At 41.4% G+C, this 17255-nt stretch overlaps 2 protein-coding genes across 3 annotated transcripts in view; one reads left to right on the top strand and one right to left on the bottom strand.

Moving 5' to 3' along the window:
• Window positions 1-17255, bottom strand: part of Ubr3 (Ubr3 ubiquitin ligase) — a 119558-nt gene that overhangs the window by 95289 nt on the left and 7014 nt on the right. For both annotated transcript variants that reach the window (XM_065221433.1, XM_065221432.1), the window contains exon 2: window positions 5262-6018. In XM_065221433.1, the coding sequence (XP_065077505.1) occupies window positions 5262-5616 (355 nt within the window). In that variant the 5' untranslated portion in view covers window positions 5617-6018. The remainder of the gene's footprint in view (window positions 1-5261; window positions 6019-17255) is intronic.
• Window positions 1-17255, top strand: part of orion — a 460865-nt gene that overhangs the window by 70235 nt on the left and 373375 nt on the right. The gene's annotated exons all lie outside the window — the stretch shown is intronic.

Genomic DNA, 17255 nt, shown 5'->3' on the forward strand with positions numbered 1-17255 from the left:
ATCCTGAATTTTATGTCAATAAGAAACTGGCAAACATAGAAGGAATTATCTCAAAAGAACTGTAGAGTTCATCCATAAGTGATCCTCTCAGCTCCCTCTAAATCTGAAAATCACTCTTCTTCAAAGGTTTAAACTAAAATTTATCCATGTCACAAAATCGTGCTACACTGTATTTCATAATGGATATACTCAGAATTTTAGGAGCCTCGTCAACTTTCGGAAAGTCACAAAACTTCTCGAGCCTTCAAAAATTTGGAAAATCCCTAGTTCACCAGAACTTTAGCAACACTTCATACCCCTGAAATTTATGCTATACACTCGCTCAAAACCCTTAGAAAATTTTGACGTAGGACTACGTCTATATGGGGGTACACTTTGTGGAAACCAAAAATGGAACATGTAACAAAATTATGAAAGATTTTGAACGTTAATAACTCAGCTGTCCCTAGACTAATTTCAATAATTTTATCACCAATCGATCAGCTATATTTCAACGCATATGTTAAATTTAAGAATTTATCATTTTTCAAAATGTCACTATTGGCCGCACCGCTATTGATCGGAATCAGTAGCTCTTCGTAAGTTGCTGTGGGCCATCTATGTCAAGCGCGTCATACTAAAGAGTATAAGCAGAGACAACCCCGCTGCAGTTAACAAATTGTTGTGAGTAAGCTGAAGGATGCCTCGCTGGGTACGCCCAAGACTGGACGGGCGGTAGCTGGTGGCCGTGAACGGTTCCTGGGGAAACCACTAGACGCGAACCTCCTCCTCCCAGATGACCATGGCAATGCAAGAAAGTTTGTTTTTGTTGAAGGAAGTATTACAACAAAGGTAATTGCTATTAGATATTTTTGCAAACAGTGACAGATAGTAGACATGAAGCTCAAGTGGAGGTGCCGGGCAAAGGTGTTATATCCTAGACAAATGATAAGTTACAAATTCGTTGTTGTCGTCGTCGTATTCGCCGTCGTAATCGCCGTAATATGAATTATCGCGTATTTCTGTTCAATGGCGTCCCGTAACCTCACTTTTTACCTGTGCACCAACTTTCAGAACCAGATTTAATGCCATATTCATACTCGAATCGGTTGAAAAGTACACTTAATCTTCTAGTTTACTCGGTATCTATCCATTGCAAGCAATATTTTGAAAATTGTTTATATTTTGAAAGTTGGTGCACAGGTAGATTGAGGTTAAGGAAACGCCACTGTTTCTGTTGTTCATTACATACCAAGTGAAATTCGAGAACGTAATTTCATTTGAATAGCTTGTTTAACCAGGGCTTAAACAATCGTCACGTCGGTCATAGCTTGTTATGATTGCCTGAACAATGTGTAAAAAGCAAATCGAAACATTGAACGTCGAGCGAAAGTGAAACTTGATGAAGGCCTAAGTACTCTTTCGTAGCTTCTAGTTTTCGGATTTGAAAGATTTATTTATTATGTTGAACCTTTTGACTATAGTTTTAAGATGTTTTATAAAGTGAACAATAATCCTCGGCTCTGTAAAGTTAGTTCGATTGAGCCTTATCAAATAAATTAATTAAAAAAAAATATTTTCTCAAGGGTATTTTAAGAAATCTGTTGTGAATGTAAAGATAATTTTGGGACAATAGTTTGGGAAACCTGGGGTGAACTTTAAAGGTAGGAGAATTATGAAAATATGGACACAACAATACTTTTGGTATCGTGTAAAGTTAACAAAAAATTAGATTGGGTTTTAAATCAACATACCGGTTTTTTTTCGATTCCAGGTGCAGTGACCACTCTGAATAATATTCACCCAAAATCAAGATATCCTCGATTTTTTCGATTTCCCAGACCCATTTTTTTAGTATTCAAGCTGTCAATTTCAATTTCGGAATCCTCCAGAAATCCAGAATGTTGAAATCTGAATGTTTTCTTATGATTAGGCAAAACTAAAAAAAAATATATATATCGCGGATTTTTCGTATGCTTGTGATTAAAAAAAGTCAGTTAAATCTTGACATCAATCAAACCAAGGAACATCCTAAATTTTCCAAAAATAAAAACTGATGTTTTTCGAACCTCCGTAGTTTTTTTTTAATTGTTTTTTTTTTTTCTAATGTCGAAATATTCTGACTGAAAGTCTCGCTAATAAAGATAACCTAACCTCTAATGTCGAAATCTTGAAAACTTTTCTAGGCTCTATGGTTTTGTTTTAGTCTTAAATTTTCCAATGTTCTAGTTCAAACTTAAACTTTCAAAAATTAAACCTAATCATCCATTAAGTTTAATAATTTTCGACCAAATGGCGTTCCACTAAACATCCGTGTAGGAGGTCAGTCAATTAGTAAGACTGAGCCGTACTATATAGTATGTTTAACTCTTGTAGTTGGGATAACAGAATAAATATGAAACTGTCATCCACTGGCTTCTAGAGTTCATATTCAGGTCACAAATCCAAATCAATCTGCACTACTGGTATACAGCTATATGACAAACTTTGGAACTTTGGAGTAAGTTTCATTGGTGATGATGATATGGAACTACCACGCACTGTAGCAAGACAACTATCGGTAGATTGTGGCCTAGCAACGCTGTTCGACTTGATCAAGTTTAATAACCTCTAATTGTACTCATCCTGTATGAAGCACCAAAAACGGTTTGGTTCAATTCGTGGGCAACATCGCCCCTGTGCATCCACAGGATAAATCAAAACCAACAATTGAAAAGGCCTCAACTCCATTTTGTAAACAAACCTTAAAAGGCCATTTTGTCGCGAAACCGAAGTCCACCAACGCAAACCAACAAAATGAACAGCTCTCACGACACAACAGTCTGGAAGACTCCTCACCGGCCGAATTAACTAGCGACCAACGCCGAAATCCCTTTGGAATAAGTTTCATTGGACAGTTTTACAGATTTTCAGGATGTACTGAAGGACTAGTTTGTGCTTAAATTCATGACAGTTCTAGATCTTCAGCCTCCTCAAAAATCTACAGCAATTCTAGGAACGTCTGGAACACCATAGCTACTTTCAGAACAATCAAAACTTCAGCATCTCAAGGTACGATACATCTGAAACTCTTAGAAGAGCTTAAAAAATTAATATAGTTTTGAACGTTTCAAATTCTTTAAGTCTCAGCCCGGCAGATCCAGAAGCTGTGCTATGATGTATTAATCTCTGGAGGTTTTACACACTTAAGTATCTTCTGTATCTGAAACAAAAAATCGTCAATAATTCCTTCCTTAGAATATGTTATACTCGAAGCTATGTGAGGACAGCACTCCTTTTCCAAATTATATGAAACTAGTCAGAGAGCTTACTTCAAAATATGCAGTGTATCTTTTGATTTTTTCCTAAGAGACAAACTTTGTAAATGAGCTGAGTAAGTTTAATGAATTCTATTGCTAGTATTTTGAAGCTAGAACATTATTAGCTTGAAAAATTATTACATAAAACGTTAATAATTAAAAACTAAATTTTAAGGCGTTACCATTGAACACGGTCCATATCTTCAAAACTATTGGACATAGAAAGTTTGTATTTTCAACAAAGTTTCATATTTTTAATTAGTTCTACAACGTTGTCCAAGAAAGTATCCTTCTATCTCTTTAGGGGTAAAAATTAGGTTTTTATTTTATTTTTTCATATTAGGCCATGATACATTTTTGATATTGTAGGGTTGTGGACGATACTTATGTGAACAATTCCTCTGAACACACATTTTTGATTAAGTTAACTTAACAATTAAGAACTTTGTGTTGATATTATATTTGCTTCTATGGAAGCCGAGAATTATTCTGCACTTCCACGAGAAATCACTGGGATGTTGAATAAAAGGGTTTGCTATGCAGCAAGGCACGTTTTGGCAAACGGTTACGATCTTTCAAACCCGTAGACATGAAGCTACGAAAAAGCACATATGCCTTCACTAAACTCTTCTTTTATGCGATGTTCATGATTGTAGTTCAATGTATTGGTTAAAGTCGACCTAAATCTTAGAATTCTGCATGCATTTTATTAAATCATGACGATGACCACATTTCAGAATCTGTATAACCGGTCATTCATTTCAGATTTCACTTATCATGTATACAAATCAGCAAAAGAAGTTTAAATATTGATGCTGTAAATATTTCAATTTTTAATTTAGGATAATAGGAGCTCAAGGTCGCATCAACTTATCAGCTTCAAAACAACTGTTACACATTGCCAAAGTCAACCATCACATCAAAGTTTCCTCCATTCCACAACCGATTCTCACGTCCCGGATATTCCGATCGCATTGACCCCTAACGGTCCCGCTGCCGCCGTTCCAATGTCGAGGACGTTGGACAACTTGTCCGGCTTTTATCACGCTACCTTGTACCTGCAGCAGCAGATAACGACGACGACGAGAGGCAAAACCGGTACCCATTATAGCCAACAAAACGACAACGGCGACAACAACTTCCACAATCCAACGCGACGACGATTTCGTCCGGCCGCCCGTGATGACGATGAGTGACTTGAGAGAGTAACATCTCTTTCTACTGCCAATCTACGTATGTGGGAACATGAAGAGGGGAAGGCCGCTGACTTTGAGCCCGACCGGGTGCTGCTGCTAGATGAGGTTTGCTGATGGAAAACGTAGCAGAGCGTGCAACGTTCGGATCACTCACCTCCACCGGGAGGGTTCAACAGACGGAACGTGGACTGGCTGGATGGTTGTACCTGGTTGCCAGCTTGCGGCCGTCGTTGTTGTTGTTGTTGCTGCTGCTGAGGTTGTTGTAATGTTTTGCTTCTTTACTTCGTCTATCGGTGCTCTATCTATTTTCCTCCACACTTCGTTTCCACCATTAGCGCCGATTTATGCTGTTGTGTACATTTTTGCCTTTTGCCTGACTCGTCTATTCGCTTATCGAACTCTTTCGCGTTGCTATTATTATTGTTATTAGGAGGCTTTAATGATTTCACCAACACCTTCCATCTGACTCCGGCGGTCGAGCTAAAAAGGTGCAGCGCAGTCAACGATCGAAAACGCCAATGAACTTTTGTCGGAGTGCTCCCTTTCATTAAAGAAGACCTATTTTTGCTCTCTTGGAGCCTGAATCGACGAATTGGATCGCCTATTTTAATTGAGATCGTCGCGATCACGGGTTATCCAACTTTTGACATTGCGGGTCACTTGGAATATTGACCCTCAACCGCGTGTGTTCGATCTCACCCACCCAATCCTCTTTTGAAATTCAAACAATCCACAACAGACGACACCAAACAGTGCTGCATATTCATATCGAATGATTGAAACTCACCTATGGAGGCAAACTCGCCGGGCGTTCGGCCACCGGCAATAAGCCACTTGCACCACTCGATATTGTCCGAGTCGGCAATTGGTCGTATCGGCGATAGAAACTCATCCAACAACAGTTCCAGGGATTCCGAATGCCCCGTGACTGCCAATTCTCGCTGCACGTGAGCCGATGCCAACTTCTTGCCCTTCTCCTTGAGCCGATCCAGGGTGATAACGCCACTGGTGCTGCTGCTGGTACTGGAACTGCTATGATCACCGGAGGATGATGGTCTTCGACCACCACCACCAGCACCACCACCGCCAGTGCTCGTTCTCGACGAGGACGGTGACGACGATGCCGCGTAGAACGGATCCATTTTTCTTCGATTTTCAATTTATATCGCTTTCTGAGAGCGTTTGAAACTTCACCAACAAGAAGATCACTTCTTGATTAATTTTTCTTCCTATCAATTTGCAACAGACAGTGTCACGTTTCGCACGTAATACACGCCGTCACTCTCTTGTTAACTTCTTAACTAGCGACTTTCTTCACAGTTAACGATACCGATCTAGACTCCGATCCGGATCAAAGCTTCATCACTTGCAGCAAGCTGGCCACCGGTGGCAAGGACCGGTAAGCCATGGCGATCTATTTTCTTCACCTTTCGCATGATTTCGCATGGGTCACGACGACGTTCCTCACGTTTACATGTGTAACACCACAGTTTCTTCTTCTTCTTCTTACTATTTTCGTAGTCGATTGTAAAATATGGGATTATCTGAAAAATAAAAGAAACCAACTGTTAGAACCTTTACTAGATTGAATTATGTATAAGAGGCTTCTGAAATTGAATGGTCTTTTGTAACGGTTGTTATTGAAAATGGAAAGTAAAATGTGTTACTAACTTTGCTAAAGAACTTCTAAATTATTTTTTTTTTCTCAAAAATCCGATTTTCAACTTCACCTTGGTGACACCTTGATTGTGTCCATGAACTACGTATAACGTGTTTAGGAAATTTAAGAAACTCCCACACCCTCCCCCCTGTATAGACAGTTGTTCATATTGATCTTGAAAACAATGTAGGAACATTATGCACGAGGAAGAGACGAACTAGCTCAGGGAGGCTTTTTGGCTAAAAAATAGAAGTGTACACACTTAGGTTTTGTTTTCGAGGTCGGTAAATTTTACCGAAATCAGAACAGCTGAACATTCGGTAAAACTTTGACCTTCATTTTAAAAGCTATTCGATTTGAAAATAATATCAAAACATGTTCAACCTCGTTTAAATGATCAAATCTTGTGGAGATTTAGTTTAAAAGTAGCTGAAAAGCAATTGAATTGAATTGCATAATTATACCGAACAGTTCAGCTGTTCAGATTTCGGTAAAAATAACCGAAGTCGGCGATAATTTCTAAGTGTGTAAGTACGAGATCTAAAACAATTTCAAAGTCTCGATTTTTCTCAGATCAAATCATAAGAAAACAAATTAATATCACTGAAAATTTAAAAAAAAATCTGATCTAGATTTCTAGATGTTACAGAATTCTAATTTATTTTCAAAAAATGTTTTAAAGACAAAGAAAAATAACCGGAACAAAAATGTATGCGTAGGGGAAAGTGGGGCAATGAGTGGGCTTAAAAATTAACTTATTGGACATATTTTACAAACAATCTGTTGCAGGCTTAATGCTTGAAGCCTACTTCAACTATCTATTTAATTTAAGTCTAACAAAATACTTTTCTCTAGAGCAAATATTAGAAAAATGTTAGACTAGCTCAAAATGTCAAAACTGATATAAGATTTCTGAATCAGAAAATAAGGTCTATCAGTAGATATCTTATAACTTATCGTTGATATTACTTCAGCAGCTTTATAAATGTTCATTGGTTTCTTATATGACACGATGTGTTTCTACTTTTTAATAAACATTGAAGATTTTCTTAACAAAATATTGCTTAAGTCCATTCGGGGCAATATGAGCACCAATGATATTTCAACTTTGATTCTTCAATTGCATTATTCCTTTCATAAATATGATTGTATTATATGAAATCAAGTTTTGAAGCAGCTGCTTTGGTATAGAATCAGTCATCCACAAGACTGAAAAAAATATAGCCCTAATAGAGTCTATTACAGTACTGCTTAAATTTAATTTATTCTACAGTAAATAATTGCTTCTATTAAATCTTGTTATGCTAAAACTGTTCATTGTTGACCCTTCATAAAGCCTCAAGAGAGCAGAATATTCTTACCCGTTGTTTACAAGGTCGCTCATAGCACCCCGACAGGGTGCTCATTTTACCCCAACGGTTTAGTTCCGGTTACAAAACGAACATATTTTAAATCTTCTTTCATAAGATTCAGAAGTTTACTTTTAATATTCAATTTGTATTCATGATGTAAATAGGGCTTGAAAGTATCCATTTGGTAAAACATCTTTCGAATTTCCCACTGAATTTTGTATGATTAGTGATGATTTTCTTAAGGTAGCCAAACTGCCCCACTTACCCCTACGTCAGGGATATTCTTATGATTTTATGATAGTTTCTATCCGTATTCCATACATGTTCCCATACAACATTCAAAAATCTCCCGGAAATCCAGATTGTAACGAAATTCGTTCAAATGTGATAGTTGTTTGGGACCTCAATACAAATCCAAAGAATTGCGGGGAGCAGGGGTTTGTCATCCGCCGTACAAACTTGACCCACCATAATTATTCCCAGGAGCACCAGGATCAGTTTTAAAGTGATACTGGTGAACTGAGGCAGGGAGTGGTAATGTTCACGATAGGGCTACAAAATCGTGAGTTGATAACCTGGAAGGAGCGGAATACCTAGCTCTGGTCCTCACAAGTTCCTACTTCACGCCTCCCCGAGTCATATGATAACAAAAGACTACCAGCTGATACATGGACACAGCTGTGGGTGGCGTAGCCTGGGCACTGTTGCCAGTCCGGCAATAGCAAAGTGAAGAGGTGCGACGCGAACACTGGCGCGGTAACCATAGTACGGTGATAGAGGAAATGCTTCACCAAACCCGAGCGTCTGTTCACCATGAAGGTGCGGCTCAAAATGGCGTCTGTTCTCCATGTTAGGAGCCACTGTCCTAGTGCCAGCGTGGGACTCTAAACACAGCTGTGCACGATGGTCCCCCGGCGAGACAGGGGGTTGGGGCAGGCCCAACAAGCCGCCCTGAAAAAAACAAAGTTGCAAATACTGAAGAAAGAAATACGGATCGGAACAATCGGCACAGACCTACGCGACGGAATAAGGACTACGATTGGAAACTCGGACAACTGGAACTGCAAATCGCTCGACTTCCCGGGCTGCGATAGGTTAATCTATGACGAACTTCAACCACGCAACTTCGAATTCGTAGCACTGCAGGAACTTTGCTGGACGGGACAAAAGGTATGGAAAAGCGGGCATAGAGCGGCTACTTTCTACCAGAGCTGTGGCACCACCAACGAGCCGGCTTTGTAGTGCTGCGTAAGATGCGCCAACGCGTGATTGGTTGGCAGCCGATCAACGCGAGGATGTGCAAGTTGAGGATTATGGGTCGTTTCTTCAACTACAGCATCATCAACGTGCACTGCCCACACGAAGGGAGACCCGACGACGAGAAAGAAGCGTTCTATGCTCAGCTGGAGCAGGTGTACGACGGCTGTTCGCAACGGGACGTCAAAATCGTCATCGGCGACATGAACGCACAGGTAGGACGGGAGGCAATGTATAGACCGGCAATCGGGCCAAACAGCCTGCATGCCGTATCGAACGACAACGGCCAACGATGCGTGAACTTTGGAGCCTCTCGGGGTATGGTAGTCCGAAGTACCTTTTTCCTCCGCAAGGATATCCACAAAGCCACCTGGAGATCACCTGACCAACATATAGAAAATCTAATCGACGGAAAATTCTTCTCCGACATTATCAACGTCCGCACGTACCGCAGTGCGAACATACACACTAAGATTTTTTTACAGGAGTCAGTATTTTTTTACTGGGTTTTTGAATTGCTGAAAAAGTCGGTAAACATTCAAATGACCGTTATCCGTAAGGAATCAATGAAATCGACCAATTTTATTTTCTATCATTAAATGGGGTTAACAGAACTAAGTATGTACAAGTTCAGAACAAATATTCTCATTAATAAATTTTCCACAGATTTTTAAACTTTTACCGAACAGTTCCGCAATTCAAAAACTCGGTAAAACCGTACTGACTCGATTAGTGTGTAGATTCGGACCACTACCTAGTTGCAGTATGCATGCGCTCAAAACTCGAAGTCGAACGCCGGCGACCAAACATTGAGCAACTACAGGACGCCGGAGTTGCCCAGGACTACGCGCAGCAGCTTCTCTTGAAGATGGCTGGAGGGACATCCGTTCCGCCATAGGTAGTACTGCTGCAGCGGCACTAGGTACTGCAATCCCGGACCGAAGAAATGACTGGTTTGACGGCGAATGCAAACTGTTAGTAGAGGAGAAGAATGCAGCACGGGCAAGAATGCTGCAACACCGAACGTCAGCAGGAAGACCGAGATCGCGAGGCGATGGCAAAGCTGTACCGCGTAAACGACACACGGAAGTTCTACGAGCAGCTAAATAGTTCGGGCAAAGGCTACGTGCCGCAAGCCGATATGTGTAAGGACTTGGACGGTTACCTTCTCACGAACGAGTGTGACGTGATTGAGAGGTGGAAGCAGTACTATGACGAGCACCTCAACGGTGATGCAGCAGGAAACGAAGGTGGCACGGTAACAGACCTTGGAGCACGCGCAGAATACGACAGGCTACCGGCCCCTGATCTTGAAGAAGTTGAGGAGGAGATCGGTCGGCTGAAGAACAACAAAGCAACTGATGTAGATCAACTACCAAGTGAGCTATTAAAATACGGTGGTGAACCTCTGGCTAGAGCGCTGCACTGAGTAATTGCTTAGCTTTGGGAGGAGGAGATATTATCGGAGGAGTGATTCGGCAGGTTCTGCAGAAATGCCGCGAATACAACGTGCTCACACATAATTTGTTCATCGATTTCAAATCCGCATACGACACAATCGATCGAGATCAGCTATGGCAGCTTATGCACGAGTACGGATTTCCGGATAAACTGACGCGATTGGTCAAGGCGACGATGGGGTGATGGACTTTCGTGTCTGCTGTTCAACATCGCGTTAGAAGGTGTGATCAGAAGAGCAGGGATAGACACGAGTGGCACGATCTTCAGGAAGTCCATCTAGCTTCTTGGCTTCGCCGACGACATCGACATCGTGGCACGGAGCTTTGAGACGATGGCGGAAACGTACATCAGACTGAAGGCTGAAGCTAGGCGGATTGGACTTGCCATCAACGCATCGAAGACAAAATACATGAAAGGAAGTGGTTCTAGGGAAGACAATGTTAGCCTCCCACCCCGAGTTCAGATTGACAGTGACGAAATCGAAGTGGTCGATGAGTTCGTGTATTTGGGCTCACTGGTGATCGCCGAAAATGATACCAGCAGAGAAATTCAAAGACGCGTTATGACAGGGAATCGTGCCTACTTTGAACGCCGGAGGACGCTCCGGTCGAAAAAAATTCGCCGCCGCACGAAGTTGACTGTCTAGGGGCTGTTCATAAACTACGTAGACAATTTTTTTGGGATTATTGACCCCCCCCCCTCCCCCTGCGTAGACAATTGTCCATACAAAAATTTTAAAATTTGTATGGGCCGTGGATAATTGTCAACTCCCCCCCCCCCTAAACTGTCTACGTAGTTTATGGACAGCTCCCTACAAGACGCTGATTAGACCGGTGGTCCTCTACGGCCACGAGACCTGGACCATGCTCGTAGAGGACCAACCCATTCGAACGGAAGGTGTTGCGTACCATCTACGGTGGAGTGCAGATGGATGACGGAACATGGAGGAGGCAAATGAGCCACGAATTGCATCAGCTGCTGGGAGAACCATCCGGCGTCCACACTGCAAAATTTGAGCGACTACGGTGGGCTGGGCACGTCGTAAGAATGCCGGACGACGACCCAACATGAACAAGAAGAAGAGGTGCGCAGCGGGCAAGGTGGATTGACCAAGTAGAAGACGACCTATGGACCCCTTCGCAGACTACGAAGCTGGTGACGTGTGGCCATGGATCGAGTAGAGTGGAGACGACTTCTTCGGACAGCAGAGGACAACAAGGCCTTAGCCTGATTGGTAAGGTAAGTAAGATAATGTTCACGAAGCTTTGCAGGTCATCCAGCAGGACTTCATAGCACATTTAGTAGGAGTTTCAAACAACATAATCTAACATAATATGACATTATTAAATTTAAACTGAAAATATTTTACACATGCTTATCATACGATTTCCGTGAAAAATATAGTCATAAATAAATTTGCGAACTTCATATGTTGTTCTTAGAAAGAAGGAGTTTCATGGCAATCATTGAATCATTGTAAAACTAGAAGCAACCTGGACGTCAACCATGAAAGTTTGAAATACCTCACATTGCCCGGATGTGCCCCTGTGTACCCCTCCGAGACCGATAGATCCCCAACCAGCTCAATTTAGAGACTTGATTTCAGCCTATAATCACATTTTCCGAACAAACTACAACGATAATGGGTGTGCTGCTTGTTTTCTCATGTTTGCGAATGCGTTTAAATTTAGACTTCCTCCTTTAAACTAGACCATCATCCGTTGCTTTGGTTGAAGGAACCGAAGACCGCATGCCGGTATTTCGTCAGTCAGTGACGTAGGAGGTGAGTATTTTGATCGTTTTCCCTCAGAACACGCACCACCGACATCAACGACGACGACATGGCGATTGTGCGAGGAATTGAACAATCATCATCATCTACCTATGGGTCTGCTGAGCTTAACTGCGCCTGTATAGGTGAAGTTCTCTGGCTAATTTAGGAGAATTCAACGAATTCAAACTCCCCGGCTATCGATATAAGAATCTGACAAAATTTAATAAAATATTTCCTCCTTGGCCGTTTTTTTTTGCTCATCATGTCTTCGTTTTCTAGTGCTATTTTTGCCGTCATCAGACCACAGACCTGACCGGCACCATCGGGGCCATTGATGAGTGTTAGTTTGAGTTAATGCTATCGCATTCGTTCAATCGCACCTATTTCGGACCGAGGTTTGCGTTCGAGGGAGTGAGCAGTTTTATGTGAAAATGTAATTATCAGCCGGTGAATTGGAGAATAAGGCGAAAAATAGGAAAACTGCCGCAGCTGCACTGTGGAGGTGGGGTGGAAGAATTGCAAAACGGATATCGAATTTGCAGCGTGAACATCATCATCATCATCATCGAGCAAAAGAGAGGAAGCCAACCAATTGATGCGGCTAAATCATTTAAGTTCGACCGGGTAATTATAGGAATCGTACTGGCAATGTGCTAAATCATCTCGAGTGTTTCCCCGCAGACTGATAGTGAGCCTCTCCAGAAATCCGCTTGTGACTAATCAATCATATTGCACATGCAAAACAACAAATTCCCCGTGGCAACAGAGCTAGAAAGAACGCTTCGGAGTCAGCAAGACCGATCGAATTCCGGCCGTCCAGTTCTGTACGGTTTCCAGGCTGCAGAATCAGCACATTTCTGCCAGTGCAAGTACCTCTTTCCATGCGATCCGAATCGTTCATCCTTCCGTCCGCCCGACAGCAGCTGTGTGTATGGTTAAATATTTTCGCAAATGTTGCCGATGAGAGAGCTACACACTTGAACGAGGCACAAAATCAGCAGACGGTAGAAAAAGTTAGCCAGCGCAAGGCTACATGTTCAACTTTTTCGGTGCTCTTCTTCCCTTGGTTCTGTGAATTCCCTGAAAAATAGCTCCGACTTCGGGGAAGGTGCACGCGCGCGCGGTCCGATCGAGTGGAGCACATGGTTCGGTTCCAGCCAATTTCAGTTCGTACTAACTAAACTACGGAGAGAGCTTATGATAAATTTGAGCTACCTTGAAGCGGGGCTGCTGTCAGTCGGTGACGCGTCGTCGATTAGAGTATCAATGCTATCGACTAGTATATGCGCACATATTCACTGCTGCCTATTGGCGATCTCGATCCGCCTTATTACGGAAGGCGATGGTATTGGTAACCACACACACACACACACACAACGCACGGCAGACTGGTTGTACTTCAAAGTGGATAATGCATTGTGCCAGTACACAGGAAAGGGCAGACTGCAAGTCGTGATGAAGGCACCTTAAAAGCTGACGTTTCTGGGAGAATGCAATTTTGCGCTGGTGCAGGTCGGTTTTTGCTGACCGGGCGTCGATCGATTTGCTTTTTTTGCATTCGGAAGGTTTTTTTTTTTTCGTTTGAAAACTGTTTCGAATTGGCACAGTTCGATGACTAGATGGTGAAGCGTACCACCAGTGTTTTGTTTGATGATTTTCAGACCATGGTTTTGTTAAGGCTCATCCGTATTCGTCATGACTTTCTGCTGTTTATTGGAATCTGCTACGTTGTTTTACCAGAAATCATGTACTTTCCTTACGATGGAATTAATAGTCATCTATTCGAAGCCTCTTAATCTGCAAAGGATTTAATAAATTCAAAATTAATATCGATAAAACTTACGAAGCACATAACAGGCTGTTGTGAGTCCGCTAGAAATCCTAACGAGGGGCAAAGGAGTTCTTCTTCGATCGAATTCTAGCATCGGATTACAGTCTGCTCATCAAAATTTCACGACAAAAATCGAGATCACGAAAACTATGCACTCTAGAGATTTGACATCTTGGGAAGAGTTTTTCTACAAGAAAAGATCTTCCTTATGGCGTAGATGGTCCTAGGGTGGTCCTCTTTTTTATAGTTAACATTTATAACTTTAATTTTCAAAGTTTAAAGGAATAGGGTGTTGACTGTTTTCGGCAACCCAAGTTTAAACGTTAAATTCACTGTATTTTGTCAACAAGACACTTCGCTGCATATATTTAAACAGTTGTCTCCTTTAGAATTAGATTCCTTTAGAACGCCTTTTTAGCATGTCTCTGAAAAATATAATATTTCGTGAAATTTGGAAAGCCTCTTTTTTGTGCCTATTTTCAAATCTGGCATGGAATCTGACATCCGAAATTACCGTGGAATTGCCATTAATTCTTGCATTCCAAAACTTTTTGAATCTACCATAAACGACAAAATTTATCAACAAGTAAAAAACCAAATAACAAGTGCTTCTTCAAGGGCCGCTCCACAGCTTCTAATCTTCTGGAGTTTGTTTCTTTTACACTGAATGCCATGGATAATGGACAATACAGGGTGAATGTCGATAGGAGTAGGCTGTTGGTTCGAACAAACATGAAGTTCGTTTTTTCTTCGGAATTTGTTTTCATATATATTTTCAGTTGCTGATCCGGTCAACATGACAAACTGATTAAATAACTTACGAGTGCTGCATCCCGTCCCCAAACGCATACTGGTTATACGTCCTTGCGGTTTGCCGTTGACAAGCGGTTTCGAATGTGAGGAAGAACCTCCATTAGACGTCCCATCGTTCTTCGTGTTCGCGTCAAGGAGATGCAAGTTGCCACTTACACTTGCAGCAATCGACTACATTCGACCAGAGAATTGATCCCCGTAAAGCGGGTCTATGATCGGAACTGCTACACCAAACGTGACAGAGCTGCTTGCAAAGGATTCACTTGGACTGATTCGGTGAGATTGTTCCTTTTTTCTACTTTTATCTATTTAAAATTAATTTCTATGAATCCGTAGCATTTAAAATCATTTTATTCGGATCATGCTTTTCCTGTTCTGAACTTTGATTGGAGTGCCATTCATACGCATTCAAAATAAATTTTCAGAACCAATTGTAGCCACCTTTGGGGTCATCCAGGAATCTCAATTGGACCCACTTCTTTTTGTTTCCTACGTAAACGAAAAACGACATTTCCTTCATACTTAAGAACATTAAAGAACTTGAGTATGCAGTCGACATAAAGCTGTTCATAGAAACAAGAAATGTCTCGAACGCAGAGATATTCCAGAATGAAATAAATCTGGTGTAGCAAAAGTCTACTCCAACTCAATGTAAAAAAAAATAACGCAATAACATTTAGTAGAACAATTGGAACCCCTTGCATAAACATACATTTAGGAAACGAAATAGTAGACAAATGCAAAATTGTAAGCGACCTAGGCGTAATACTGGACACCAAACTTACATTTGTAGAACATTATAACACTTTCATAAGCAAATCAAATAGCATGCTGGGCTTCATTAAGAGGATCACTTACACTTTCAGGACCCATACACTATTAAATGACTGTACACTTCATATGTAAGACCTATTCTGTAATACTGCCACATAGTATGGAGCCCATAGAGGGTGTCCCACATCAAATTGCATCACGGAAAAAAACGCTGTAGAAAATTACCTAGATGACCGATCCTTTTCAAACATTCAGACATTAAAATATAACCCATTAGTAAGCTTTTGGCACATTTATTTCATTCAACTTCAATACCATAACCGTAGGCTCGCACCTTACGCTTAACTCCACTCATAAGGTTCTGTACAACATCTGGCTGCAGGTTCTTCTGTACGGAAACCCACTTTTTCATCATGTCTTCCTCAGATTTGACCTCCTTGGGATGCTTTCGTAGTGCCTGCTTCATAATAGCCCAGTATTTTTGGATGGGCCTCAGTTCCGGTGCGTTCATTTTCTTGGCTTCATACCACTCCAGGACAACATTTGAATAGTGACACGAAGCTAGATCCGGCCAGAAGATCGTAGGGCCCTCGTGTTGCTTCAACAGAGGAAGCAAATGCTTCTGTAGACACTCCTTGAGGTAGATCTCCCCGTTTCCAGTCCCGGTAGTCACGAACGGCGCACTCCGTTTGCCACATGAGCAGATCGCTTGCCAAATCATGTATTTCTTGGCAAACTTTGAAAGTTTCTGCTTCCTTACTTCCTCCGGAACATCAAACTTGTGCCCGGAAGCTGCCGGAAGTCCGCCTTGACATAAGTCTCATCATCCATGACGAGACAATGAGGCTTCGTCAGCATCAGCATCACGGACAGTTTCCGGGTCCGTGACTTTCCCACCGTATTTTGCCGTTCGTCACGATTTGGAGCGAAACGAAAGACTGACAGATTCAACTTTTGGATGCCCAGAGTTTCGTAGCAACTTTTAATCACACGACTCACCGTTAACTGCACGATTCCGTGTTGTTTTCCGATGTCCCGATGAGAGATTTGAGGATTTTCCAGGTGCTTGCGCAACATCAATTCGCGGCGTTGCTATTTGGGTGACGCCATTTTTCCCAACTTTCCCAACTTTCAAGAAATCCTTCGGGTGACGCAATTTTTTCTAATGGGTAATTTCTATAGCGTTTTTTTCGTGATGCAATTTGATGTGGGACACCCTTTACACTTCCATACATGAATAACGCATTGAATCTATCCAAAAGCAATTTCTTTTGTAGGCTTTTCGACGGCTAAATTGGATTGAACCACGCTGCATTTTGTTCGGGATCTAACACCACTGCGACTAGTAATTTGATCTATTGTAGTTATATCCCGTGTCCTTTGTTTAGTGCATGTCGTTTTACTCCATCACTATTGAGAAATGATGAAGTATTCGATTTTTTTACAGTTGTCATTTTTGCATTTATCTCAAGGATCCGACTCTAATTAATCATGTTTTGTTGTTTTTGACATCATCCACATCCAGAGGGCCAGTCACTTTCGAATGTATGGGAATGATAGGAAACCATTTGGAAATGCATGAAAATTTTCAGTTTTTATTCATTATCGTCTTTATGAGCAGATTTAGATGCACAAAAAATGCACGAGTACATTACTATGGTGATAAGGTAAACACTCGTTTATTTAATTCCTTCTGTGAAAGCATGTTTAGTCACAAATCGTAAATTTTGACCGAATACTTTCTAAATCACCAAGAGAGATTTATGAGGAAAATTTCAAGGGAATTTTAAGAACAGCTATGGAGAAATTGAAGCAAACTCACACGAGAACTATGAAGAATACGAAGGTAAATGTAGAAT

This window comes from Ochlerotatus camptorhynchus, unplaced genomic scaffold (assembly GCF_037179485.1).
Source record: "Ochlerotatus camptorhynchus isolate MF236.1 unplaced genomic scaffold, CSIRO-AGI_Acam_v1.1 ptg000142l, whole genome shotgun sequence".
Classification (NCBI taxonomy): domain Eukaryota; kingdom Metazoa; phylum Arthropoda; class Insecta; order Diptera; family Culicidae; genus Ochlerotatus; species Ochlerotatus camptorhynchus.